Source organism: Anser brachyrhynchus, assembly GCF_964034855.1.
Source record: "Anser brachyrhynchus genome assembly, chromosome: 3".
Classification (NCBI taxonomy): domain Eukaryota; kingdom Metazoa; phylum Chordata; class Aves; order Anseriformes; family Anatidae; genus Anser; species Anser brachyrhynchus.
The window spans coordinates 60031311-60058723 of NC_137696.1; the positions used below are offsets into that span (position 1 = coordinate 60031311).

At 41.6% G+C, this 27413-nt stretch overlaps 1 protein-coding gene across 8 annotated transcripts in view; it reads right to left on the reverse strand.

The window, feature by feature from the left end:
- LOC308191905 (uncharacterized protein) overlaps nt 1-27413 on the reverse strand; it is a 176367-nt gene that overhangs the window by 128464 nt on the left and 20490 nt on the right. For 2 of the 8 annotated variants that reach the window (XR_013948379.1, XM_080584815.1), the window contains exon 1: nt 17035-22363. The exons of 2 other annotated variants lie outside the window; for them this stretch is intronic. Coding sequence is in view for 3 of the 6 variants with exons in the window: in XM_080584815.1 (XP_080440941.1) it covers nt 17035-17108 (74 nt within the window). In the remaining 3 variants the exon portion in view is untranslated. 4 more of the 8 variants (XM_080584814.1, XM_080584813.1, XM_080584816.1 and 1 more) reach the window with 3 other exon arrangements.

Below are 27413 nucleotides of genomic sequence, written 5' to 3' on the forward strand. Positions count from 1 at the left end.
CAAACACTTTTCCGCTGTTTAAACCTACAAGAGATCTTCGTTGTATTAATTCCAAACTTGTGCCCATCCTGATGAGGTCTGAGCATAGTTTCACCGTTTGTTATTACATATCAAACACTGGCAATTCCTTGTGGTAAGAAATAAAATCACTCCCATTTTTTTCCTGTCCTTCAATGTAAGTCTGTCACACATTAGGAAATACTGACAAGGGAGTCAGGGTTACTGTATCTCTTTACAGAGGTACAAGCTACAAGGAATATGTTACATAAACCAACTTAATTTTACAAGTGTTAGTCATATTCTTTTATATTTTCCACTTCAGGGACCATCTGGATTCCTCAAGTCCAGTAAAGTCATTTTTTCAATCTTTGTGAATGCCAAAGGATTAAAAGATTAATTCAGATATTTAAAGGCAGGTAACAGTGATGGATGCAATGTCAGAAAGCCTGCTCCACAGTGAGCCCTCCAGTGAGCTGCCCGGCAGCCTTGAACAAATCACTTCACCTCTCTGCGCCTCTGTTTACTTGTCGATATTTTTGCCTGCTTAAATATGTGGTTTCTGGGGCAACTCCTGTGCACTTGTAGAGTTCCTATTCATATAGCCTCACAGTACCAAGCAGGGTGACACCACAGTAAAATCATAAAGACTGTAAAAATTTGTGAAGTAGAAGGATCTGACAGGAATTTTGTACAATTTCTTTAAGCTGCTGATGCTATTGGGGTCTTCAGGTCTCCAAGCTCTGAAGGTGCAGCAGTTGTTTGAAGGAATAAGTGCCTGTCCTAGATCATTATGGGGGCAAATGTAGTCATCTATTTTTTTATGGCTGGTCTGTACCACTTGGCTTGGTCATGTTTAATATCTGTGGAGCAGGTGATTTTAATAAATACAAGAAGACGGAAAGACAGAAAGACAGACAGAAGGACAGGAAAGAAAGACAGACAGAAAGACTGACAGAAGGACAGGAAAGAACGAAAGACAGAAAAACAGAAATACAGGAGGAAAGAAGGAAATAAAGAAAGAAAGAATGAAGGAGAGAAAGAAAGAGAGAGAGAGAGAAAGAGAGAGAGAGAGAGAGAAAGAAAGAGAAAGAAAGAAAGAAAGAAAGAAAGAAAGAAAGAAAGAAAGAGAAAGAAAGAAAGAAAGAGAAAGAAAGAAAGAAAGAAAGAAAGAAAGAAAGAAAGAAAGAAAGAAAGAAAGAAAGAAAGAGAAAGAAAGAAAGAAAGAAAGAAAGAAAGAAAGAAAGAAAGAAAGAAAGAAAGAAAGAAAGAAAGAAAGAAAGAAAGAAAGAAAGAAAGAAAGAAAGAAAGAAAGAAAGAAAGAAAGAAAGAAAGAAAGAAAGAAAGAAAGAAAGAAAGAAAGAAAGAAAGAAAGAAAGAAAGAAAGAAAGAAAGAAAGAAAGAAAGAAAGAAAGAAAGAAAGAAAGAGAGGGAGAAAGCATCAGCATGAGGCTGGGTACAGAATTATTAAGAACAGGAGTGTAAATGTGTCAAGGAAATCCCCAGTGATCCAAGAGGGAATGCAAGTAGCTTTGCAAGCAGCAAGAGCAAGCTGTAATAATTGTGCAGGGGTCTTAGGAATGGAGAAAGATTTTCATTTCTCAAACTGTAAATCAAACCAAATTAAATCAAAACCTACATTTCTATAGCACCTCTCATACCAGGCTCCCAAGGCACTTTTCCACAGAAGGCAAGGCTGCTCAAGTGTTTATGAATGCAGCAGGTCAAAAAAGCGTGCCCTGAGCTGAGGTGCAAAAGCTGGACGCATGGCAGCTCCAGGAGACAGCCCAGGCTGAGCGATTCTTGTACGATGGGGCCAGGCCTTGGCCATGCTCAGAAAGACCGTAAAGAGAGGATCCCACATATCTCTTCACTGCCGGACTGCTGCCGAGGAGCACTCCTGACCTGTCCTGACACGGAGGAGAGCCCACGGCTGCAGGCAGCATGTGCTGTCCTCCAACAAGGCCCTGACCTTGCACACCTCTATGGGAGAAGGAAATGCTGCCTTCCTTTGCCATGAAAAGGTCATGAGGCTCTTGCTCTAAAAATGTTTAATGTAGCGTGGCTAGTCATAGCCTGGTCTCTATTAGAGAATCACAGCTCTTTATGGAGTGGCTGAGGTGGGGAGGCCCCTCAGGAGATGCCCAGTCCAACCCACCTGCCCAGAGCCAGGTCACGCACAGCGAGTTGCCCAGGACTGCATCCTGTCAAGGATGCCTTGTACCTTCTCTGGGCAACCTGTTGCAGTGTTTGGATACCTCCACAGTAAAGTCTTTTCTGAAGTGGGATTTCCTATATTTCAATTTGTGGCCTTGTTCTTTTGTCCTGAGAGTGGGCACCACTGAGAAGACTTTGGCTCTCGTTACTCCCCCCATCAGGTATTTATACACACTAAGTTCACCCTGAGCCTCCTCTTCTCCTGGTTAAGCTGTCCCAGCTCTCTCAGCTTCTCTCATGAATGAAGCTCCAGTCCTTTCAAGATGTGTGGTCCTTCACTGGACCCACTCCAGCACATCCATGCCTCTCTTGTACTGGGGAGGCCAAAACTGGACCCTGTACTCCAGATGTGTCTCTCCAGTGCTGAACAAAGGGGAAGGATCGTCTCCCTCAACTCTCTGGCAATGCTCTTCCTAATGCAGTCTCCCAGGAGACTGTTGGCCTCCTTTGCCACAAAGACACACTGCAGCCTCGGCTTACCAGGAAAGGCTGTAGGAACGCAGCCCCGGCTGCCACCTGGAAGCGACATCCCTGTGTTGAGGCAAGTGAAGTGAAGGCAATGGAGGGGAAGAGGCTCAGATGTTGGGTAAGGAAAGGCAAGTCACGGCACATCAAGGTGGCTTTTTCATTTGGAGGAAAGACTGTCTTTGCACCAAAATAAGGGAAAAAATAAGCTCTTGGGTGTAAAAACTACAAAAACACTAAGAGCCTTTCACCAGTGACTCCAGGCAGGCTCACCTTTTCTAAGGTAAATTTCATCTCTGCTAATCCTATCAGTTAATATTGAAATCAAATACAATACGGTATTTGATATGACAGTCTCCTTCTTATGAAGTCAGCTGCAGCATTTCTTTATTTGCATATGATTTAATTACATTTTCATTTCAGGTCTCCCATTCTGTGTATTGTGGGCAAAAGCATATGAACTCTGTATGATAGTAGTGGTGGGAGATATTATAAAACTTTAAATAATGCTGCAGTGTTAAGAAATAAGGAAGAGAAGTATTGCTGTTTTAGGAATGAGCCTCCAGGATGGTGGGTAAAGTGAATAAACATCACCATCCCATTACTGAAAGAGACATAGCAACATTTCCACTGCCTATATCATTTTCAAGATAGCCACAGCCTTTTTCTGTAAGACGTTGTGCCTTGTTTACAGGCTTGATCTAACCCAATACTTGAGGAGAAAAAGCTCAGAAAGAGCACAGCAGCAGGTCACCTCAATTCCAGGCAGCATGCAACTATAGCACTGTGAGACTTACTTTATGTTCGCAAGAGGTGGTCTGTGGGTGAGGGAGTATCTCTGCTCTAGGTTCTCCAACGTGCATGTCTGCTCCCAGATTAATGGGGCGTGTTAGAAATTGTAAAGATGTTCTCCATAGTCTGAACAGAAAATACAGTGTTCATAACAGAAGGAAACAGCCGAGCAAACAGCTGGATTCTGTGCACCAGTGACCATTATTTATGGTCACTGGTTATGAAAGGCGTTAAGACCTCTCCGAGTCAAACACTTGCTTATTAGCTGAAGGCACACACACAACATTCAAGCAAAATAATATTTCAAGCCACTTGTAAATAGTAGCACATAATATAGAATAACTTCACTCTGTCATACGAGTTGTAGCCTTCAAGTGAGACAGTAAAGCTGGGAGCTTGATGGAACAGCTGCAAGAAAGTGGTGATAAGGACAAGCCCCTAGCTGTTTTGCATGCAGGGAAAGGGTTTTGTTTAGACTTGGGATAAAAAGTTTGATTCCCACACCCAGTCACTCATGTCCTCAAATCTTCACATCAAGAGCTGCTACTCAAATAAGTTTATGTTTGTTTGTTTGTTTGTTAAAAGTAAATAAATAAATAAATTTGAACTTGTTTTATTACACATATGTTATTCATTTGTCTCCCACATCAGAAAGAGTTAAGGGAAGGAAAACGCTGCGTCCTTATATATTCAAACAATACAGTGGAATGGGCAATGGGAAATATTTCTGGTCTTTGTCTTGTTTCTGGATTTTGTTCCTTGCTGAGTTCATGTCTTCTTGGCATTTACTGCCTTAGTTTACCCATTAGTAGGCTGGGTATAATAATAACACCACTTCTTCTTAATTCAGAGTTCATGTTTTCACAGTAAGCTGAGACAAACAGAAGATGTTTTGCAAACGTAAAATATTGATTTTTTCCCCAGTTTGCACAAGGTATAGAACATCATATAGTAGATAACATGCTCCTTGAACACAGTGTAAACTTCCTTCTTTTTTTGTAGCAAAAGGACATTCAGAAAGACAAAGTCAATTCAAGCATGACTGCCTGCCTAAAAAGAATGTGGATGAAAAGCCAATTTCAGTTATTTTAGTTTTAAATGTTCCAGTCATGACAATCCTGGTCATCGGTCAGCAAAGGTTGGATGGCATGGCATAATTAAACTTCCTGCATTTCTAAATTTTAAAGAGAATAATGTATTTCCTATTCCTTTAGGATCACAAGGGATATTTATCTTTATTATCCTGGTTAATAAGAAGGAAAACTCTTAAAGTGAACTCCCAAGCATTTATTCTTGAAAACTTTTTATTCATGATGGAGCTTAAAATGATTTGAAGTCAATGCTCCAGTGTGCAAAGCTTTCAGTGTTAATGTTTCACCAGTGCTAAATGCATTTCCTCCAGTGCTGGAATTCTGAATACAAGGAAACAAAAAAACAGGCAACAGTTTTCTCTGGATTAGCCATTTCTGTGATGCACATGAAGGCTGTGAAAAGTTCAGAATCAAATTTGGAAAATTGTTGCTTCCTCTGAGGATAAGGGAAGAACTGATTAAGACATAAATATGGAACAATTCCAATTAATGATTGTTAACATTTAAAAGATGTGAATAACAGATTTCTAAGTGATAAAAGGTGTTTTTTTTTGGAAGAAGGCTCATGGTCCTGTATTTTTTCAGCATCAGATCAGTACTTCTTGCCACCTTGAACATTTCACAGTCCTTTTCTGGAGCTGTAATTTTAGCCTTCCATAAAGGCAGTATATCAATAAACTCTTCTTTTCATGCACACAGACGTTTCAACCGAAATATATTCACTGAGCAAACATGTGCTAAACATAGGCAAGGCAGCACAACCCTCTACTACAACCACATGCATGCTCACACACAGAGAAATACTTCAATACAAAAGGTAAAGGGGTTGTTGATTTCACACAATAAGTTGAACAACTAAACAGTTCAAGCTCATTAATACTTGTGAGGCATTTTTGCACCATAACTGGACATAGGATTGTAGCAAAGGGAGAACTAGTCTAGCTACTAAGAGAAGTGACTCGCCAACAACACAAAAAGTTGTGCTGTTGGAGTACATCAAGGACTTTATATGCATACTTTATACGCAAGGTTGAAGCCCATATTCTTAGGAGGCTTCACAGCTCTTGCTACCCATACTGGCCAGAGTAATACTACAAATGTTTCAGATAAAGGTAGATAAAGTCTCATATATCTGGACAACAAGATTAGCAAGCTCAGTATTTGTGCTTCATGAGTAAACCTCTGTAAATAATAAGCTGACCTTCACTATGTAAATTATCTCGACCTCATTTTCCATGCAAGGATTTTGCTAGATGAAAGCAAATCAGAGGAACTGGATTTTCCCATAGATGTTTTAGTCTTATAACAAGGAATGATTAGTCCCATCTTTCTCTTTCCCTGCTTCTCGCACCCCAGGACAGCTCTGCTTCTTACTGTAATGTTGGCAGAGGGGTGTGAGTAGTTCTTGTAATTCAGTCATCAAGCTTTAAGACCGCTTCCCAAGACTAAATGGAAGCCAAATCTCAAAGCTGCATGCATCCTATGGCCTACTGGGATCTAAATGCAACTAATTTCTGCTGGCTGAACTGTAATAATGAAGATTGTGAGTGCTCAGTGATAAAATTGGGGAGGCCTTATTTAAGGCAATGGAAGTTATACCATGTGCAAAATCCTATTCCCCAGGCCGAGGTGGAAATGCTGTTGCTGAATGTTGCAAGGATAAGACAGAAGAAGAGTATAATTTATGCATTCTAATTGAAATCAAGGAAGCATTTCCTGCTAATGCTGTCATGCCTGCTTTGCAAGGCTAACCCTAATGACCAACAATTGTACTTTTTAATACTATTTCCAAAGCAAGTGGTGGCTAGGGAATAGTCCCATTGGAACACACACCACACATGCCTCCCCTACATTTCTTCATGTACAATTCACAGATGATTGCTTTCCAAGACTGCGGATGCACAACTTATGCACTCTGGAAGAGGGAAGAGTCCCATAAAAGCATTTACTAATAGACTCTCTGGCAGAAAAATCCACCTCAGAGCAGTTCCAAGCCACTCTAAACTTATTTTAATCACCTAATGAACAATGTTTCCCTTTCACTGTTAGGAATGGACAGGAAGGCTTGGAAAACAATAAGAACCAATCCAAATCACCATCCACAAATATGGCTGGACATTTTTGCAGTAAAAAATAAAAAATAAAATGAAATAAAATGAAATGAAATGAAATGAAATGAAGTGAAATGAAATGAAATGAAATAAAATAAAATAAAATAAAATAAAATAAAATAAAATAAAATAAAATAAAATAAAATAAAATAAAATAAAATAAAATAATAAAAATAAACAGCCTGCACCCTTCTAGTTTAAATAGGAAACAGAGAACAATTCATTATTTCTTTGCATTTCTGACCCAGCAAAAGGCCATAAAAAGAAATGCCCCAGGAAAACCATGTTGTCAAGACTTTTGGATCAAGGTTTACAGGTCCTTTAGCTCAAGGCTGAAGATGTTCAGGCTGCATATTTTCTTTGGGGATAATCACATGATGCTCCAAAAACCATCACTATTTGCTGAAGGGATAAGAACAGTCACTTCTTACAAGTACTAGGCAGGGTAGCTTTAAGGAATGGGATTATTCAGCTATAACCTAAACAAACCGTTAAATATCACACAGATGGAACAAAAAAATCATGGACAACAGCCTGATTCTTCCCACTCACCTTTCTAATTCTTTCACTATACAACCAACAACAGGCTTTATCTACTGCCTGATGTTGTTTTCATTTGCCTGTGCTCAGGCAAGCGGTCATCTCTAGTACTAGGGTCAATCTAAGGAGGTATATTTAGGCCAAAGGATGGTAAGAGCCACATCCTCACATTTCCGTCTTTCTTATCACTTTGACTTAGCCTTTACTTGTTTCTGCAGCAATAACTACTTATAGCAAGAGTATTAGCAAATGATGTAGCAAATCATTGATAAAAGACACTGGTCATTAAAAAAAGAAGGCATCCTGGGTTTGAGCATGAATAAGAGGGCATTAGCAATGTAATTACTGTCACATTAGACAACATTAATGCCACATCCATACCTTTACTAGCCAACTCTTGGAAATCTTTTTTCAAAATTATTTTTCATTATGCTTTTGTCTCTTATGATTTCCCTGACTGGCTAGTCAGGCTCTCCCTTTGCTCAGAGATCTTACATAGAGAAGCGTGTTGGCTCCCAGCAAGGTGAAATAACTGAACATAAAAAAAATCCTAAATCTTCCCTAGTTCTTATCTGCTGAAAAACATACACGAAAGATTCATGGATACATCCATACTAGTGTTGACATATCATAGAAAGCAATAAGACAGCTAAGAGAAATTAGGTTTTATGTAGTTGTGTCTGCCAAGACTAAAATCTTTTCCACCTCCAGTCACTAAGGTTCTTCCTAGAGTAAAATCCTTTTTGGATCCTAAATTAGACTGCCTTTGATTTTATTCCGTCTAGTAGAAGATCCTCCTTGCTCCTGAATGTAAAGATACAGGATCAATAATTTCATCATAGCAATAATTTCTACTCTGTGTCAGATAGGAATTGTTGACAGATGATGCTCCATCTGTCACAGTATTTTACAGTAACAAGCCAAAACACAGCAAAAAAATTATTGTAAACTGTACTGTTAGGAACCATCTCAACAGAGCATTTTGCTTTTTTTGGTAAATAAAATTTATTAAAATGAAAAGGCCCCAATTTAAAGCTCAGATCTTGGGACAGGTATAGCTATTCAGTATCTTTCCCAAAGGGTTTGAAGTCTATTTATAGTAGATTTCCATGGACAGGTACAGACAGCAACACGCCTGCTCTCTTCACACTTGGAATCGGGCAGTGTAAGCTAGACCCTATCCAGAAGCCATGCTACCATGCTCACATGATGCCAAGCCCCAGCTAACACTCTAGGTGTGTATTCCTATTCTTCTGGATTGGCACATAAGTGGAGTAGTCATGTAATGGTCTTTGTCTACATATTCAGCATGCGTAGGGCCACGTGTTCAATGGGGATTAGCCAACAAGTAAGGGGGGTAGGGATGGCAGATGGTAAGGAAGCAGACTAAACTGTGGGAAGGCCAGAGATGTACAATCCCGCTGGAACATGCTAGTGAGGAGAGCATTCATTTCTGACCGTATTCCTTTCTCCTCCTTGCCCCATTAGGGTAGCATTAGCCATGATGGGTTCAGCATCTTGTTCCTCCCCAGGGGTACACCCTTTAAAATGAATGCCTCTTTCTAACCTTAAAACATGGTTCATCCTTTAATTTCAGTCTCATAAACTTCTAACCCACATGTGCATCCTTTTCTCTTCCAGAACCTCAGAAGGTTCAAGCCTGGAAAGATCCTACCCTAGAACCAGCACTCACTGTTCAAGTCAGCTTTCTAACCGTGGGCTCCATGCTAAAGCTGTTTCCTACTAAAATACATAGATGTGTATACAAATAAAACAAAACACCTGATGCCATATAACATACTGGAATTAAAATTTAAATTTTAAATTTAACACTTCATGCAAGTCACACAAACAAGAACCGTTCAGCCTTGCACAATCCTAGACGCAGCTCTCAGCAGAAAAAGAAGCAGAGCACGACAAGAAAAAAAAGGCACAGGAAAATACAAAATGGCATAAAACTTGACTTGTTTTCTGCATTTGCCAGTATATTCTGGGCTTAATTCTTCTTGTATCACAGCTGTTTTCCTCCTTTCCACCAAGCCTAGTCCGAATGGCACAGCTTCCTCAATGTTTTCTCGGTGTTTGCTGGGTGAGCAAAGCCTTTTCATTTCACACATCATTTACAGCTTGCTGCTGTGATTTCAGAAAGTCAGTGGGCTTTTACCAAGCTAACAAGTGAGATAAACATTTTGAGTCTTTGCTAATTCTAAAAGTTCTGCAGATTTTATGACAGTAGGTACCCTGAGCAGTCACGGAAATTCAGTGGTTTCATTTCAATTTGCACCACATGGCAAACAAGTTTGCCCAGAAGTCAGTAAATAAATCAGGAAGAAAGGGAGGGAAATTAAGAACAGACTCTTCAAAGTTGTATCCTATTCCAATAATGCAAACCTAATTCCTCTCAACTATCGGTGTATTTTACATTCCTCACTGAATTTATTCACTTGCTCCTGATTTGAACCAATGGACAGGAGGTAGAAATTTCTTTCTTTCTTTACCATCCCTGAGCCAGATCTAGAGATCTCCTACCGGTGCAAGATAATGACTGTTCACTCAGGAACCAATGCTGGATTATGCATCCAGCTGCCCTGTGTGTCCAAATTGAGCTTATATTTTCAAGGTCATAAAACGTGAAAGGCATAAGAAACTGGATGTCTAATATGTATATATATGATTTTATCTGGTGCGCACCAAACTCAATGGTAAAAGTCCTATTTATTTTAAAGGTGCAGAACCGGAGCTGTATATGTACATATGCAAATTGGAAAACTGCATGTGCAAATAACAGCCTAATTTACAAAGACAAATTATGGATGCAAGTGAGGTGTGGGTTTTAGGTATGTCCAGCTTACATCCAAAGCTTGAATGTGTGGTTCTGTTTGAAGAAAGAGAAACAAAAAATGTGATACAAAACAGCAAAATTGTGAATCTTTCACGTGGTTTTTCATGTGAGAAGACCTGACTCCATTCTCCCATGCAGCCAGAGATATGACCACTTACAGTCAGTATACCACTGTATATTAAATGAAGACAAAATCCCTAAAAATTTTGCTGCCTGGGTGTTTTTTTTTTCACATCACTAGTAGCACCCTCCTACACACAATGAGCTTTGGCACTGCAAAAGGACTAATTCTTTCTGGATTCTTAGAATGTCGTCACCATCAAACCTCATCATCAAAACTACCAAATGAAAGAATTACATGTCTTATTTATTAACAACAAGAGAAGAAAAGGAATGGATGAGCATTTCAAACCCTAGGCCAGCAATAGGAAAGTAAAGGGCCTGATTCCGTTGCTTTCATTTAACTTAATTTAACAGCATAAATAGGCATGATCACAGCTAGCAGAACTGGCAATAAAATGGCTATTCAAATTTAATCAGTATGGGAGAATAAGTACTAAAAAAAGGATGAGGAAAAAATGGATGGATGCCTTCTATCTGGCATCGCAGTCCAGAGAGACTGGGAAGTGATGATTGTCTCATGTTCCCTGTTTCACACAGCAATATGTTGTACAGAGGATGGAACCAGTCACATATGTTCTGGGCCTGGCTAGGATGCGTCTGTTTTTTACGAGCATGAAAAGAATGTTTCTCCACATTAATAAAGACTTAAGGAAATACATAGCTACATCTTCCAAACCAAACAAGAGAAAGCCAGTCAAGAACATGCAACCTTCTGAAGCAAAGTTATGCTTAGGGCAAACCTCAAGAAATTGGAAGAGAAAGGCACCCCCCATAAACTTTAGCCTCGTGTCCCCTTTGCCCTGGCAGTGCTCAGAGAAGCACCCATATTGCTGAGGGAAAACTCTTGCGTATACATCCCCAGGAAACTAAAGCTCTAATTTAGGAAAATATTATGTACATGCTCAAACATAAGCATGTGCTTAAATGTCTTCCTGAAAAAAAGCTCTAGTTGCTTAACCAGTGTATTCCTCTATCATCAATCCTTACTAGCTAAAAACTGAGCCATCAGCATTTTAGTTATATTACATTAGAGCTAATTCTTAAGTTTGTCTTTTGAAGGATGCTGACTGCTGTATCTAAAATATCCAAGGTCTTTTTCTTTTGGAGAGAGGAAATGTAGTAGATCAGGTAGAAATGCACAGGGGTCTCTGAATATTTTTGCTAGAGATTGTTGTGGAAAACCAATTATTTCATAAATTTTAAAAAAGTGTAAAGCAGAATATTTCAAACAGGAAAAAAACATAAGCAGCACTGATTTTTGAAAGAAATAATCATGTTATTATGGAATACTAATCCAAGTAAGCTTCTCTATATTCTAAAATATTGTTTTGTACATGGCATTTTGTATTCTTTTTGGTGTGTCTTTTAAAAGGGACACAATATTTAGGAATTGAACTATCAGACCTCTGCAAGGCTGTTATCTCAGGAAAAGAAAGACTGAATGCAAGTACTTGAGAAAGACAATAAAACAGTGAAGTGAAAAATGCCTCCAGTGCCAAAGATATTTTTAAGATATCACTGAACAATGTTAGCAAAATTAACACTTGTAAGAAAGCAGAAAAAGAGAGAGAAGCGGGGCTCAGGCAAATGCTAATTGGTGAGTTTTTCAAATTCCTGTTCAGAGACACAGAACAGTCTCCCGGGTAGAGCTCCCCTGGGATTCGCGAGCCGTCACCCTGAATCACCGGTGACCCTTCGCGTTCATAGCCGAGGCATTCCCTTATTTGTAGAACAAGAAGCACAAACTTTGTGGAAGGAGCATGTGGAGATTTGCCATTGCAAAATTCTGCGTGAGGAAAAGGAATTCCAAAATCTGTAATTAGTTACACACACGGGTATAGCATAAAGCAGGAGCAGACATTTTTACCACCAGATTTTCTTTTGAAATCTGTTTAAAATTTAAGTGTGCAATAGTAAGATGCCTGAGCCTTGTCCCCATTACAGCCTGGAACCAGCAGGAAGCCCTAAAGTTGAATTATTGCTTCCAATTTTTTCCTGTGTATATTAAAATCCCCGTATTTCAGTTGTTCTCAAGGTCAATATAATAATATTTTTAAATGGCATTTATATGAAGCTTTTTTCTCTCAAGATACTTTCTCAGGTATTCACAGCTTACACTTCATTACATCTTTGGGAGGTAAATAACTACAACAACCATGAAAGGGGAATGCACGAAGTAAAGAGAAGTAGCTTGCCTATATCTCCCAAAACAGTGGCCAGGGCAGAAATGGCTTCCAAATCCCTGAAATTTCCAAGGAAATATTTGTGCACTGCTACACGAAAAAGCTCTGTGTTTAAAACAACAAAAAAATAAAGTCGTTGGTAAATTTGGGGCTGCAGCTGTTAATAGTAGATAAGAAATAAATTATGTAGGCCTTCATTTGCACTGTGCAGCTGCTGCAGTTCATGTCAGTGGAAGCCATCCGCATACCTTGAGGACAGACTGATGCAAAACATTGCACCTTCAAAAGCAGAGGAGCTGTTATTGGGATTCTGGTATTCCAGCTGGGCACTCCTGAAAATGCTACCCATAACCATATGTGTGCTGATGTAATCTCTATGTGGCTCTTTTTTTTTTTTTTTTTTTTTTTAAGTGGGCACTTCAAACTTCACTTAAAATGTACAAGTTAATTTTCCTTCCTTTTCTGTTCCTCTTACTGGGACCTACCAGTGGGTAATTTCTGCAAGTTTATAGCAGGTGAGAGAGAAAAATAATAACTTTAAATTGCATAAGAAAAATGTGCCTTACTTTTTAATGTGAATATGGCCAAACTGGTGAGTCTATAGTGGAAAGGTATTTTAAAGCCTGCCTACAAAAATACTTTGTCCCCCTTCCCTATGGCAGTCTCCTTCTCCCTCATATCTTTCCAGCTGCACTGAAGTTATGCATATTAGAACAAAGGTACCACTTACTTCTGGATTGAAAATTAATGTGGTCCTTCTCTTACATATTAATTGCCAGGAATGGGATCAGAAGAAATACTGAGGTGAAACCTAGATATAATGGTGTTAACAATAAATATTCCTCAACTCTTTTGACCTCAGTCATAAGATTAAATGTCCCTATAACTCTTGGCCTAATACCTCAGCCAAACCTACAGCACTGTTGTACCTTTATAGCAAAAGCAGGCCTCTTTTTTAGTTTCTATTCTTTTTCACCACTCATTAGACTTTGGGACTCTAAAATGGCCTTTGTTCCTGCCAGCAACATTCTCCCTTCATCCAGATTAAGGATTCATGCACTTCCTTTACAGTAATGTGACTTTTTATATCTAGTATAACCTTCTGACAATTGTGCACAGCTGCTGTATAGGAGGGGAGATATTTTCCAATGTCTCCATTCAATTATTAGTGTCATTTGTAATGAACTATGCCAGTTAAATTGCAGAATTTGTATTTGTTGCACTAAGGACAAAATAAAACACAATAGAACATTAATTTAAAAAGAAAAAACAATGTCCACAGAAATAAGAAATATTCCAAAACTCAGGGTCCTTTTTCAGTTTGCTCCATTTGATGAAGTGATTCTTCTGAGAAGATGATTAGGCTCATAAACCCGGTGTACAGAGGGTTTGACACACGAACAAACATGAGCTTGTGCATTTGTAAAAGAACAGCACACATCAGAACTGCAATACAGCAAGTATCTCCACATTACAGGGAAATGTTCTAGGGAGAGTATTTGATGTTCAGCCTTGGACAGATCAATGTTTATATCAAGTGATTTAACAAAATCAAAAGTAGTAAAGTGGCATCTGTCTGGGAGGTGGTACAATTTACATTTAGGGTAGCATTGTGGAGAGGCTAAAACTGGATTCACTTTGATTGCAGTGTATTCATTTTTCACCTTGAAGTGAAAATGTCATCATTCATGTCTTTTTTTTTTTTTTTTTTTTTAATGCAGTTGCCACGTTGGAGGACTACATTTACTGTGACTTCAGACTGATTTTTTCAGCTTTGGTACATTCAAGTCTCCCATGTCAAGTCTCCCATGTCTTCAACAGTAGCTGTACAGGAGCAAAGTTTGACTTTTACAGGACAAAAGGGTTGGGCATACAGTGCCCCAAATCCCATATTACCCTATGTTGTCAATGTGTTTGGTAGTTAGTCTGGACAATATTCTTCTTTCACATACACACACACACACACACACACTGATTTTCCAGTCCTCTCCAAATACCAAAACATTAAGATTAAAGAATGCACTAAACTGAGCACAGAGAAAGGCTTTTGAAAACACTGCCTTAACTCTTCAGTGCACCTTTTGTTAGTAAAATGGCTATAATCCTTACATCATATTATCTAATGTTACCTAATGCCTCTATGTACAATATCCTGCAAGACCCAGGGATGACAGAGCCTATAAAACTGTATTGTTACCCATTTTTCCTATTAATGGAGCACCACTTCTTCTGTTTGTTTCCCGTCAGGCACCCTGCTGTACAATGTCATGTATAATGCATTTCTATAGCATGCTGCTGAGCAGCTCTCTTCCACCGGCTCAGTCTTGCTTTGGAAGGAACAACTTGCCAGAAAACGTTAAGACCCTTCATACAAACAACCAGAAATTAAGGCTCCACGGGGGAGCACATAGCTTCTGTACAGCAAGGAAATAAGGAGGGCTACGGCTGCCCATGAACCTATCGTCTTTTATCTCAGTTTAGTCAGCCATCCTCACAGCAGCTTTTCTGCATTTCCTATTCTTTCATTTCCATCCAGTAAATGGGCTCCCATGGCTGAGGTAGAAGGTCCTTGACACTCATGTCGCGTCAGCATTGTATCACAAACCTTCAGGAGCACCACTGAATGTCTTGTTTCACCACCACCAACAAAGCAGTAACGGTGTCTCCCTCAAATGCATCATCAGCTGAGGTTAAGTGTCATATCTATTTAATATCTCATGTAGTTTCTATTCAGGACTCTCCTCTGGTGTCAGGGGGATGAACTAACTACTCACTTGTGTCTCCAATGTGTGTAAATTAGCATTTACATGATATAATTCCCCATCTGCACACACATTAAAGAGACACGTATTTCAAAGCAACTCTTCCAGGACATATATTGATTCACACCACACAAAGTCATCTCTTCTCAGGGCAAGAGGATTTGATTTACACATTACCCCTCAGTACACAAGGAGAGGTCAAGCTGCCATGAGCTATAATCCTGCCTGAAATCTCCCTGGATCTGTAGGAATGGTGCTGGCCGCTTACTCTGAGCTCCGTGCCCATGGTCTGCTGCAAGGGAGAAGTGCAGTCAAGGTCATAGCAACACTTTCAGGGCAACACGCATCCTTGTCATTGCCTTAAGGGAAACATCTCTCTGCTCCACTGACTAGAGAGCCTACCCCTTTCTGTAAGACAAGGAGTTTCCGGGACTTCGCTCCTCCAACACAGCAACATAAGTGCTGTGTAGGTCAGTCATCACATGTCCCTCTCTGAGCAGCGAGGTTTAATAGTCCTCTCCTGACATCTTCTTTAATAAGCAGCCTGACAGGTTATGCAGCTTCCAGTCGTTTTATTGCTATGAGCTGGGTAAAAGCTAGTGGAAGATGGTGGGTGTAACACTTCATCCTTTCATTCAGAATAAATTCAGAGAAGACATTAAGGTTCTTTATGAAGCCAGATGTTTGAAACAATAATGATCTCCACCCCAAACATAACTACATGCCATCTCCCAAAACAAAGACACATGTGGACAGAGAGGTTTCACAGGCAATTATGCTGTGAGGGATTGTGCGTGACAGAAACAGCAAGACCAGAAAAGCTGAAGAGGAAGACAAAAAAAGACCACATAGCAATTCTGACAAAACGGGAAAGAACAAGCATCTGGATGAGCGCTGGCTGGGGCAGAGAGACCTGACCCTGTGTGTAAAGAGATTATTTCCTGCCTGATTCCCCGCAGGTTCAAGGGAGCAGTTCCTCATGCATTCTTTGTCATAATACAAGATTTCATCAAGATCGCCTGATTGTCTCATCGATCTCTTCTCCTAACACAAAGAGCAGCAATATCCTGAACTTTGGCTAACTTCTCAGGTCAGATATGCATAATGATCCAACCTAAAGCACTTTATTATCTGTGCTCATACATGCCATCCAATGAGTGAATTAAACTCAGATCATGAGTAGAGGTATTTTGGGCGTTTGGAGTTTTTTTAACCACTACACATTTGCAGTGCAAATTTCCACTGTCTCTCCTGCACTACACACAGTTCAGAAAAAAACCACCCAGCCCTGGAGGACACTGAAGTCCAAAATGGAAATTTGTTAAGCGTTTGTTGATCCCAGTTAATTTGCAATCACAGTAAATTTTTTTCATTTCCTTCCACAAAAGCAATATGCACCTAAAGACTGCTCAGGTGTCATGACTGTATTCTCTAGTCAGTAATAATCAAAGGACTAGCATTTATTTAACAGACATTCATAACGGTCATGTACAAGTTTTTAAAGAGAAAAAGTGGAGGAGAGAGTAGAAAGGGGGGGCAGTCATTCCATGAGCATACACTGTACACTCTTCACGAATTAGTTGCTTTTATTGGCAGTACATTTTTAGCCATTGGATGGATCTATTGCTATTCAAAGCCATCAGATCACTCCTTTTATTTTTCCTCTTCTTACAGCTCAGAATAGTGCAACCTCAGGAAAGTAGCACTTTGGACCACTTATAGTGGTAACACAGGAGAGCACATCCTAGCTCTTGAGCTAACCACGCACCACAATCGTTGACAAGCCTTTCCTGTCTCACCGTATGAGAGCAGCCAGCTTACAAAAATTCCCCTTCCTTGGCTACCCCAAAGCGTTATGTCTCTCCCAGCCTCTCTCCTACACCAGTGCCTCCTCCCCGTGTTAGCCATCACCTTCTGCCTCTGCGTGTCCTCCATTGCCTCCAGATCGCTCTTAGGAAGAGACAGAAGACTTTGCATTTCTCCATTCACCATGAGAGCAGTGCCTTCGATCTCTGACTCCAAAAAGGAATAAACCCACAACCCTTCGCTGTTTTCCTCAGCCCTTAATTTCTAAAATTTCCCCATCCCAGGCACTGTTCCCTCCTACACCCTGCAGTTGCTTGTGTGAATCTCCTCACTCCACTTACTGGCTCCCGTCCCTGGCTTCCCCAGCTGCAGCCTGTTAGAAGGAAGTATAAGGTTTTGTCTGCAATTGATTTTAATTCTTTCCCTCATGCTGCCCCTGCAGGCACTGGTTTGCCAGCCCAGCTGTGGTACTGCGCTAAATCCGTTCTCGCTCACGCACAGCATTCCCTCAACAAGCTGTGACTGATCGGGGAGGGACAAACGCACACGTATATTCATACTCATTTCTTTGCACACTCTGGAGTTTTCTTACAGTATGACGCCTATCAGAAGAAAACATCTGCTTTGTTTGTTTTTCAAGGTAATCAGTTTCCTCTGCAGCGTCTGAAATGCAAACACAGCATTTGGCCTACTGGGGAGAGCCAGACGGGCTGCAAACTGAAAGTGAAACGGGTGAGGGCAGCTTCATTGTTCAAGCAAAAGGAAATTACGGAATGATAAGGAAAACAAAAGCAATGTTAGATGGGTAGTCGATGGGTTTCTGAATACTGTTTTTGTTGTAAGGCCCTAAGATGTTGTTTTAAGGAGCAGAGTGGGAGGAAGAAATATGAAGTTTTCCTTCCAAGCACCAACTTTCTAGAACAGTTATGATGAGACAGAGTGAATTTGGCTGGGGCAAGGCCACAGCTTTCTTGTCTGCCAAAGCAGAAGGCTCCCCAAGCCTTCTCGTGCATCAAGTTGCCTAACGGGTGAGAAGGCCGCAGTGCTAGGCCACACCTGGTATAACACCTAGGCCTGTGGCCTGCCAGACCAGCCCTAGTCACTCGCTGCTTACTGTCAGGGCCTCTCATTTTGTGACCCCAGCCCCATGCCAGGTCTTCTGACCTGGAGGTCCCTTCATCCGCTGGCAGCTGCCTGCAAGGCCCAGCACCAGGAGGCAGCCTACAACTTAAGCACCATGTCAGAAAAGAGTGAGATAAAGGGGGCATAGCACAAAAGTCAGTGGTGTGCGTCATACCTGGCACATGAAATTTCAGTTATCATTGAAAGTACAACAGTTAGGTCTTCTCCTAGCTAGCTTTCAGTAACAGTGAAACTGTACCCAGGCCAGAAAAAAAAGTAAGCCTTAGTATAAGCACACCTGCCATTTTGTAATTAAAAAAAAAAAAAAAAAAAAAGTCTTGATTACATGAGCATTTCCCATGACAGAAGGAAATGGATACTAATACAGGGTGAGAACTGTATTCCGGAACTTCTGCTCTGTCCCAGAGGGAGTCTGAGTGCAGAGCCCTTGAGGACCTGTCAGTCAGGGACTAACCTGCAGAGACCAAGAACCAGGAAAGGTGCTCAGGTCCTCTGTGAAGCCAGGACTAGAGGGAATGAACAGCAGAACAAAGCCCGCACAACAAAACTATGCAAGAGCGGTTGAAGGATGCCATTAAAAACTGTGGATGGGTGCATGGATGTCCAGAACACCCCACATATCCTAAAACCTGATGCACTGAGCAAAAGAAAGTAAAGTGGAAGGATGATCTTGAAGAGAGGAGGTCAGACAAGTGAGTGTAATACCACAGGACTTGCTTTTCAAAACACAGATTAGACTTGTGGAGTGATGCCGAACCTGTTTTGTAAAGAACATAATCTCTGTAAACAGATGGCATAATTCTGCAATGAAACCCTGTATCTGTAGGAACTGGGGATGCTAACAGAAAATGGTGGTACCCACAATGTCCCAGACCAGTCCTAGACTTGGTCTTTAGGAAGCAAACTAAGGACATGGTTTTAGAATGGCTCTTGTATTGACATCATGCCTAGCTTCACAGGTTACTTAATGTTCTCATTTATTGTGGAAATAAGGAGAGATCATAGGACTTCACGGTGCTCAGTGTGTGACACAAAGGGGTGTGCACATTTTTCAGTGCAAACTGTGGTGTCTCCAAATACTACGTATGAGCAAGTGAATAGTTGTGCTACTTCATCGATTGAGCTCGTCTTAGAACGGGAAACCTGTGGAAGGATCCTGCTGGACATTCCCAGATAACCATTATTAATATGAGGTAGCTTATTCAGCGTTTCATCCAAAGACCCTCAACTAATCTTAAGAGCTTTAAGTAAGGAAACAGACTTTAAGCTTTGTTATGTGCCAACAGTAGTTGTCTTGCAGTATGCCTTAGATCTTGCTATTTGAGAGGCATTTGGGGGGAGGGACAGCAGAAATAATAATTTGCAAATCTTCTTGCTGAAATATATTTAAATACAAATGCTGACATTTTACTGAAACTAAACTTTTCCAGTAGAGGGAATGTATAAGAAAGGAGGGCTGACCCTTCCTGTCTTTGATGATAAATATTAAGTCTACTTGAACTCTAGTAATTTACATAAATTGAAGCAACAAACAGAAAAGGGCTGGCTGAACCTAAAAGAATGGGAACATTCCTCAGTGCTCTGGGAGCCCTTTCTCATTACAGTGTGGCTCATCGTCCCTGGCTATATTTTCTACCTTCCTGAAGATGAAATACTGAAGCCATTCAGCATTTTGCCACTGTTGCAAACATGGGAAGAAGGAAAGTGAAATTACAGGAGCAGAGATGCCTTCTGTTATTATGCTTAAGTTCCACTGTCATTTACTCCAATTTTGAAGAGCAGTATTTGTAGCAAAAAGGAAAACTCACTCCAGCATTTAAAGCCAATCAGAAATAAACAGAAAAATATTTTGGGGGGAAATACATTATTTTTATCTGAGGACCAATTGCCAACCTTAATTGTGAATGGGGAATACTGACAGGTCAACCCTCAGATAAATGGCCATCAAACTTTCATCTACTGGGAACAGTAACAACTGCCTGAATACTAATTAATTCTATTGCATGAAACTGAATTTCATGTTTACCACTGCCTGAGAATGAAAAGAGATGGCGTGCTTAACATGTTTATCTATGAAGAAACTCCTCCATGAAGAACCACACAGCAAGATTATAATTATTAAAGTGAAGGACTCAGTGAGATGTGGAGCAGTTGTCATTCCCACAGCAGTAATTTGCCACAGGGCACTTAAAAGGGTCAGCGCGTCCCTCAGGATTTGTCTCTGACTTGGGACACATAACATCCTGACATTTTCTGCTGAAGGGTTCCCAGGCAATCAGAGCATGGGGATGTATGTGCGCTCGGGAGGTAGCCAGTATGGGAATATCAGCTTGGTATTCCTCAGCGATGGACTGGAAGGATTGGAATAGCAGTTGGTGGCTTGCAGGGTGAAGGAATAGAGGGTTACCCCATCCCTATTTGAACTCTTCATTATCATTCTACATTCGCAGTGTGCCGTACAGCTCCCGCCTGCTGCGAACACCAATCTTATTTATGACACAGCACACAGCCCCTGCAGTAAGTGAGGTACTCCGGCCCTCAGACAGTGTTTCATAAAAAACTGCCTTGCGCTGCATTAGCATGCAAAATGAATGAGGCGGGAGCCCAGCTCCAACACCTCCCCAAAATATTATGCGACAACCTAATTAAACTTTATTGTAACTCTACAAGCCAGGAAACAGAATTAAGGCTCGGTAGGCAAGCTCAAATTTGTTATTTCCTTAGCTTTTCAGTATTTGCAATTTGATAGTCTTGTCATGCAGGGTTTTTAATAGAATTTCTTGCATTTTTAGAAAGTAAATTGAACGATGAACTTCTACACTGATTAGCTTCTGCTAGGCCAGCACGCTGGACCAACACAAAAACTTGAGCAATCGGTTGGGCAGGTTCACTGCTTCCTTTCATGCTGACTTTTTTAATGCAACTGTCTAATGCAGGTGCTCGCTTTTCTTCCCCATTATCTTACTGGTCAAAGAAAGAGATTTCCTGAGCTACAAATGGGAGCAAAGTACTAGCATGATTTGGTATACAGACAACAGAGTTTGCATATATAGAAAACACCTTGTGACCACTAGCTAGTAACAATCAATTGTACCAGAACAGCAAAGAGATACCTAAAACACCAGCCTGTCTCCTCATGCACCAGTTGTCTAAGAGAACTGTTAAAACTACATAGGCAAAGGTGTCATTTTTTAAGAAATCTTTGTTCATGTACCTATCTCAACTTACACTTTCCAATTAAAAAATTGCTTCTGGGCTTGTTATTGAATGTTCAAAATTGCAGCCAGAAACATAAGCAATTTAAAGTAACCCCCTTAGAATGGAAACTCTTGTACATCCTTCATACTGCTACGCTTAGTGTACTCCGCCAATAAGATGCCGAAAAAGAAGGAGAGAAAACCAGGGTGGGAGTGAAGGGAACAGGAATTAGACCGAAAAGGAGTGAAAGGGAATCCCACAGAGAGCAGGCAGAAAAGCTCCAGACGTTCTGGCGGTTCTAACAGTTTGTTCCAGGTGGCAAAATAGACACTCTAGGGGGATTTTTGATGGAAAAGGACTGGGGACTTCAGGGCACGGGCCTTAGGAGACCTGCAGTAACTCTCCGAATCTCTGCTGCATTGTCTGCTACAGCATATGATTAGCTTCCTGTACTGTAGTGCATTGTAAAGCACTTTATAAAGCAATGAATTACACAGCTGAAGTGGAGTAACCACATGCAAGCAAATACGACAACCATTATGCTCTCAGCAACATCCCCCACACAGCCACGAACATTTGCATTAGTGCCAATTAATCTGAGGTGGTACAAACTCAGCGAGGCATAGGATTTGTTCTTTGGTGTGAAGGAGGAAGGGAGGGGAGAAAAATATCCTTTTGTCTTCAGAGAGGAAACATCTGTAGGAGTTTTCAAGGGCTTCGGTGACTTTGTTTAGCTTAGAGCGGGGGAGCATGCTATTGAGTGCTTTGATCTCACCAGCAGGTGACACTGCAGCAAGTGGGAGCAGCTATAAAAAGTTTGAAGCGTTCTAGGGACGAGTCGCACAACCGGAGTGCAAATGTGTTTTACGCGTGTGACTCACAGTTGCCGAGAAGTGGGAACACGCAGCACGGGCTGGGCTTTAGGTTTTAGCTTCTCGTTGTGTACTAATGTCTTCCTTTTCCCCTCGCTGCCCACCACCACTGCTTTCAAACGCGGCGGTGAAGCACAGGATCAGGAAGGACGCCAAGTCTTTTAACCCCACTGCATGTGGAAACACATATGGCTAAAGCAACTCTAGGGAAAACTGTTTAAACAGCCCTACCTCTCGCTGAAGTCAGCAGGAAAGCCATATCCTTTCACGTCAGTGCATAATGTCAAGAGGAGCCTACCACGCACAAAATGGGGGGTCGTGCTTTTCCAGCTCCGCTTTTCGACCAGCCTTTCTGTTTCAGAAAACAATGACGGCATTTGTGAAACACATGTTCTCCTGCGATGTATTTTTTTTAATCTTATTACTAATACAAAAGAAAGCAGATGAAATATCTGAGAATCAATAATGGATTTACCACTCCGTCATGACTGCAACCACCAGGACGACTGACCCTAAGTAACCCAGGGCTCTGGGACCTGTGCCACCGGGGACTCAGGAAGATCAACCTATTTCTATGCGAACCTCCACTTCCACTAAAGAAAAAGCCTCCTGCAGCTGGACATCCTATGCACAAAAGTTTCCAAGAGCTAACTTAGGAGGCAAGGCTTGCTCTGCAGATCCTGGTGAGGGTCCGTGGCTGCTGCACGCTGCCACAGGCAGAGTGAAGAGGCTCTGATTCTTTCAGTCAGGCTTCCCTCAGGTGCAAAGGGGATATAGGCACAGCTGCCAAGTTTTGTTCAGCTCCCTGCGTGATATATTGATTTTATAAGTGGGTTAATGAACTGAATTACCACTTTCTAGATAATTTGCATGAAGCCTCCGGTTGACTTTCCCAGTCAAGTCACCCTGCTCCAAACACCATCAAGGAATTGGGAACAAATCCCTGCTTCTGTGCCCAGGGGAGGCCAAAGGTCCTTCTGTGAGAATCTAAAGGTGATGGGAGGCTGCAGGGCACTGGCAGGCATAGGTGGGTGCCCACGTAGGGCTTAATGGCAGAAGCATATGTAACAGCTTGCACTGTCGGTCTTGGATGGGTGCCCTGTGCCAGGTATGCCTGGTACAGGGAAAGAGTGGGTTTCTGGAACAGCATGGCCAGAGTGAGCACCTGTTGCCTGCTTGAAGCTTATGGCAATGTGAACGGAACATGTCAGCCCATGACAGAAGTACCAAAACCAGGGTGCTGGGCAAGAAGCGTGGTCACAGGCAGTCCTACGTGGGGTAAGGACTCCAAATGGCTCCACACATGGCTGAGAGAATTCGAGCCTCAGAAAGTGCTTCTACTTAAGCCACTAAACTGAGGGATATGAATAGCCCTTCCATAACATTTTACACACATCTTTGGAATTATTATTTTTTTTTACTATTATCTGAACTGTAATGCTGTAGAGCATCAAAAAAGAAGCTCTCTTGGGAGAGCCAGAAGCAGTTTTAAATCTAATCTCTTAAAAAGAATACATTTGCAGCACTACACCTCCTCCTGTGTCCACTGCAAGTGCCTATGGTTTTACATTCACGCCTTCCCATCTATGTAAAGAGTCACACAGACAGGGGAAAATGGCCAGGATGAAGAAACTCGAAGCTGATTTTGCAATGAAAGCAAACACCTAGCATAAACCAGTTGAGAACCCACACTTTTTCAATGATTATTTTGCCTGAGAGCCCTTGGAGACATCTGTGATGACCGTAGGTAAAAAGCCACACATTGCCTAAAGTGTGACTCTTCTGCTGAAGGTGTTCGTTCATCGACTACAAGACACAAAGAAGGACTTCATTGTTTAGTGTCCTTGGTGAAGACCTGCCTTGCAATATCTCATGCACACTGAAGCAGACAGGTGAGTTTATATACGCCTGATACAACACTTTGTTTACATTAAACAATCAGAATTACAAAAGTGCCGTGTAGGTTGCCTATCTTTCAACACATGGAAAGAGAAAGAAAGGGGCAAACAGCAAAAGGGCCAGGCAGTTTTTCTCTTCATCATTCCCACTTCCTACATGAAAGGTTCCCTGGCAAAACTTGCTCCTAAATTGCATTTTTTTGGAACAGCACTCTCTAGTCGCATAAACAACACTTTACTTTTCCAAGTGTAGTTATTTAGTTTCTTCACATTTGAGTGTTCATGTCACTTCTCTTCCCCTCTGTAGTTTTTGCTTTTTTAAACAGTGCGAACACGTTCTGTAATTATTGCTGACAGCCCGATGTTTAATGGTGTCGAGTGTCTTTTATGGCACAGTCAGACGTTCGTTTCGGAGGCAGCTGCCTCTGCTTAAGCAGTCGCTGCCCCTTAACCATTTACCACTGCCCCCACAGCTCAGATGTGGCAACCCTCCCTACCTGCGAAGGGTTGGAGCCAGCCTGTTTTCCCCCGCGCTGCAACAGCCGGGCAGAGCCCACGTATTCAGTTACTGCGCCCCGGCAGAGGGGAGCAGTAACAAATAGCTGATCAAGCAGTAACTTGTTAAACCACCGCAGCTGTTTCTCAAGCAAACATCCGACCGTGCCCTCGCAGGCAGCGCGGAGCACGCGGAGCTGGAACGGAAGAGATTCCCAAGGCTGCGAGATGTTGTGGGAGCCGTCCCACATTCCTCCCCGGCCTCAGCTGAAAGCCAACCGCTGCGCCGCGACCGCTGCTTTTCATCCTCACCACTTCGGCCTCCAAGCTTCCTCACGGCGTTCAATTTTTATTTTTTTTTAATTTATTTTTTTTTTCCCGTAAGCGCAAGAAAAGTAGCACCACGTCCTCAAAGTGCAGCTGAACTTTTCCAGCCATTTCACGGGAACGCATTCGGTATGGCACCCGTCCCAGCTGTTTTCACACAAGACTGGCCCGGGCAAGCACCGCTCGAGATAGGCTGGGTGTGCCTGATTACCTGGTACCCCAGCCAGGCGGTGATTCGATTGGCACCGGTCCCGAGCAAAGTGAAGTAACACAAAACTCATCCATCACCGTGTGCTGCTTACCAGGTGAACCTTCCCGACAAAAACTTGCCCGACCTGGTAATACGGCATTATCCCCAATAATTACGTGCGTGAATACAAGCGCCGATTACCCACCGGGGAAGGGGAGGGGGAGGGCAAGTGCAGCCATCTGTGTTTGTTTGCCTGCGCGTTCCCATAAAAATGTTCTCAGCGTACAGCCTGCTCGTAAGCTGCGATCTTCAAAGGGCGTCGGGAAGCTGTTCCGTGGGGCAGCGCTGTGCCACCCCGAGTGTTGTCAAACTGTGCTGCTGACGCTGCCAAATTGTTTTGTGTGTCTCGAGGTTCTTGAACTGCAGCAGAAAGGGAGACGTGGAGGGGGAGAGAAACTAAGGCCATTCCTCTGCTGAACAGAAAAACCTAATCCCTCGCCACAGTCTTTTATATTGCAACAAAGGCAACTAATACATTTTTGTGTTATCTGCTCTCTTGCTCTGCACTTCAGTGAAGTTAGTTTAGAGCAATTAGCGACTTGCCTGCACTGTCTGAAAGAGCAGGCACTTTCTAGTCGCCTTTCAGCTTACCAGAATACTTGCCAGAATTATTTTTTAAAATTAATTCCTTCATTGTATCAGAACAGTGGAATGTGGGCCTAATACTTTCACCATTTTTAAGTCAGCCTATGATTTTATACAATTCATGCAGTGCCCTAAGAAATGAAAGCACGCATGCTGACAGTCCCCTATGCAAACGCTTTGCAGGATTTTCTGAATCATTAGGACCAAAAAGGACCACTGCAACCATCTTATCCAACCTCACCTGCCATATAGTACAGGCCAGATTTCAGCCTGCATCTATTTCTGCTTAATTAGTTGTAGCTTGCATGGAGCAATTCTTGACCTAAACATTTCTAATGGCAGAGCATCCACCACGTCCACTGCCCTCCTTTAACGTTAGAAAGACAGTTCTTACGCTTAACCTGCAGGATGGAGAGAGTTCAGGAGCCACACGCTCCACAGTGGAAGTGTTCTGCGAGATGATCCTTCTTGCGTGCGATATAACAGAGGAATACAGCATTGCAACACGTTTCCCACTTGCTTCCACCTTCCCATCACTCTTAACCTCCAATTGATCCAGGAAGAGTTAAATCCAAAAATACTATAACGGGTTTCTTTGACTCAACCCTGATGTCAGTTTCACAGTAAAAACAATATTCCGCTTTTACGAAATTGCTCCTAATATACAGAGATGTAAAATTACTCTAGTCTCTTCTCATTTGGCTTTGAATCATCCCACAGAGTTGGGTGGTAGAGATGGTATTTTGCTTTTAAATCTATAGGATTTTTCCATTAAGTTCTTTATGGTTTTTCATAAGTTTGCTGTAGCTAGAACCAAACTGCACAGCTTTCTCCCTTCCCAAAGTATGAAACAAATACTTTTGTTTAATAAAATTGTCAGAGGAGGTGCTGGGAAGTCCTCCTAAAGATGGTAGAATGCCATAATTGCATATACATTTATAACTGATGCTTTACTATGAAAATTAAAATTTAGAAAAAAGATCATTTTAGAAATAGAAACCAACAAGTAGAACTCTGCAAAGACTCATCTTGAAAACCTCAGCATTGTGAAGTGCTCAAGGCATGGACCCAACACTTCTGCTGTAGTAATTCTGCAGATAGCATGTAGTGTGTATGATATGTATCACTCTCATCTGTGCCTGGACATTTAGGACTATTATCACGATAAAAATCACCGGCACCATCGCAGACCTTTCTAAAAGCCATGGGTTTCACAAAGGAAAATCTAAAAGGCTCCATGGGTATTCAGTTTATTCAGCAGAACAGCTGATAACTGATGCTGCAGCCCGTACTCGGGAAAGAATCTAATTCCTAAGCGGAATTCAAGTGAGCTCCATTAGCTCAAATGCTCTCCACCAAACAACCAGTAGCCCCAGAAGACTGGAGAGAGATAAAGACAATTCTTCCCTAAACCTAGTTGCCAAATGGAGTCAGCTGAAATTTTTCAAATGGAATTTCTACAAGGGCTTAAAATTAAAGATACTTTAGTCTGAGTAGGGCAGCAAAATCAGATCTCTAACAAGGCAAAGAGTCTAAAAATTTCAGTATTGTTCAAGCCACTCTGCTTCAGCTGTATGGGACTGCATCTTCAGAAACTGTGTTTTGCTGATCTTGATGCCTGCTCCAGAAACTAAATACCACACCAGAAGTAAGTTATAGCTATTTCCGACTGTGTTATACACAGTATATTTCTGCAGCATTCAGAAAGATGATAGC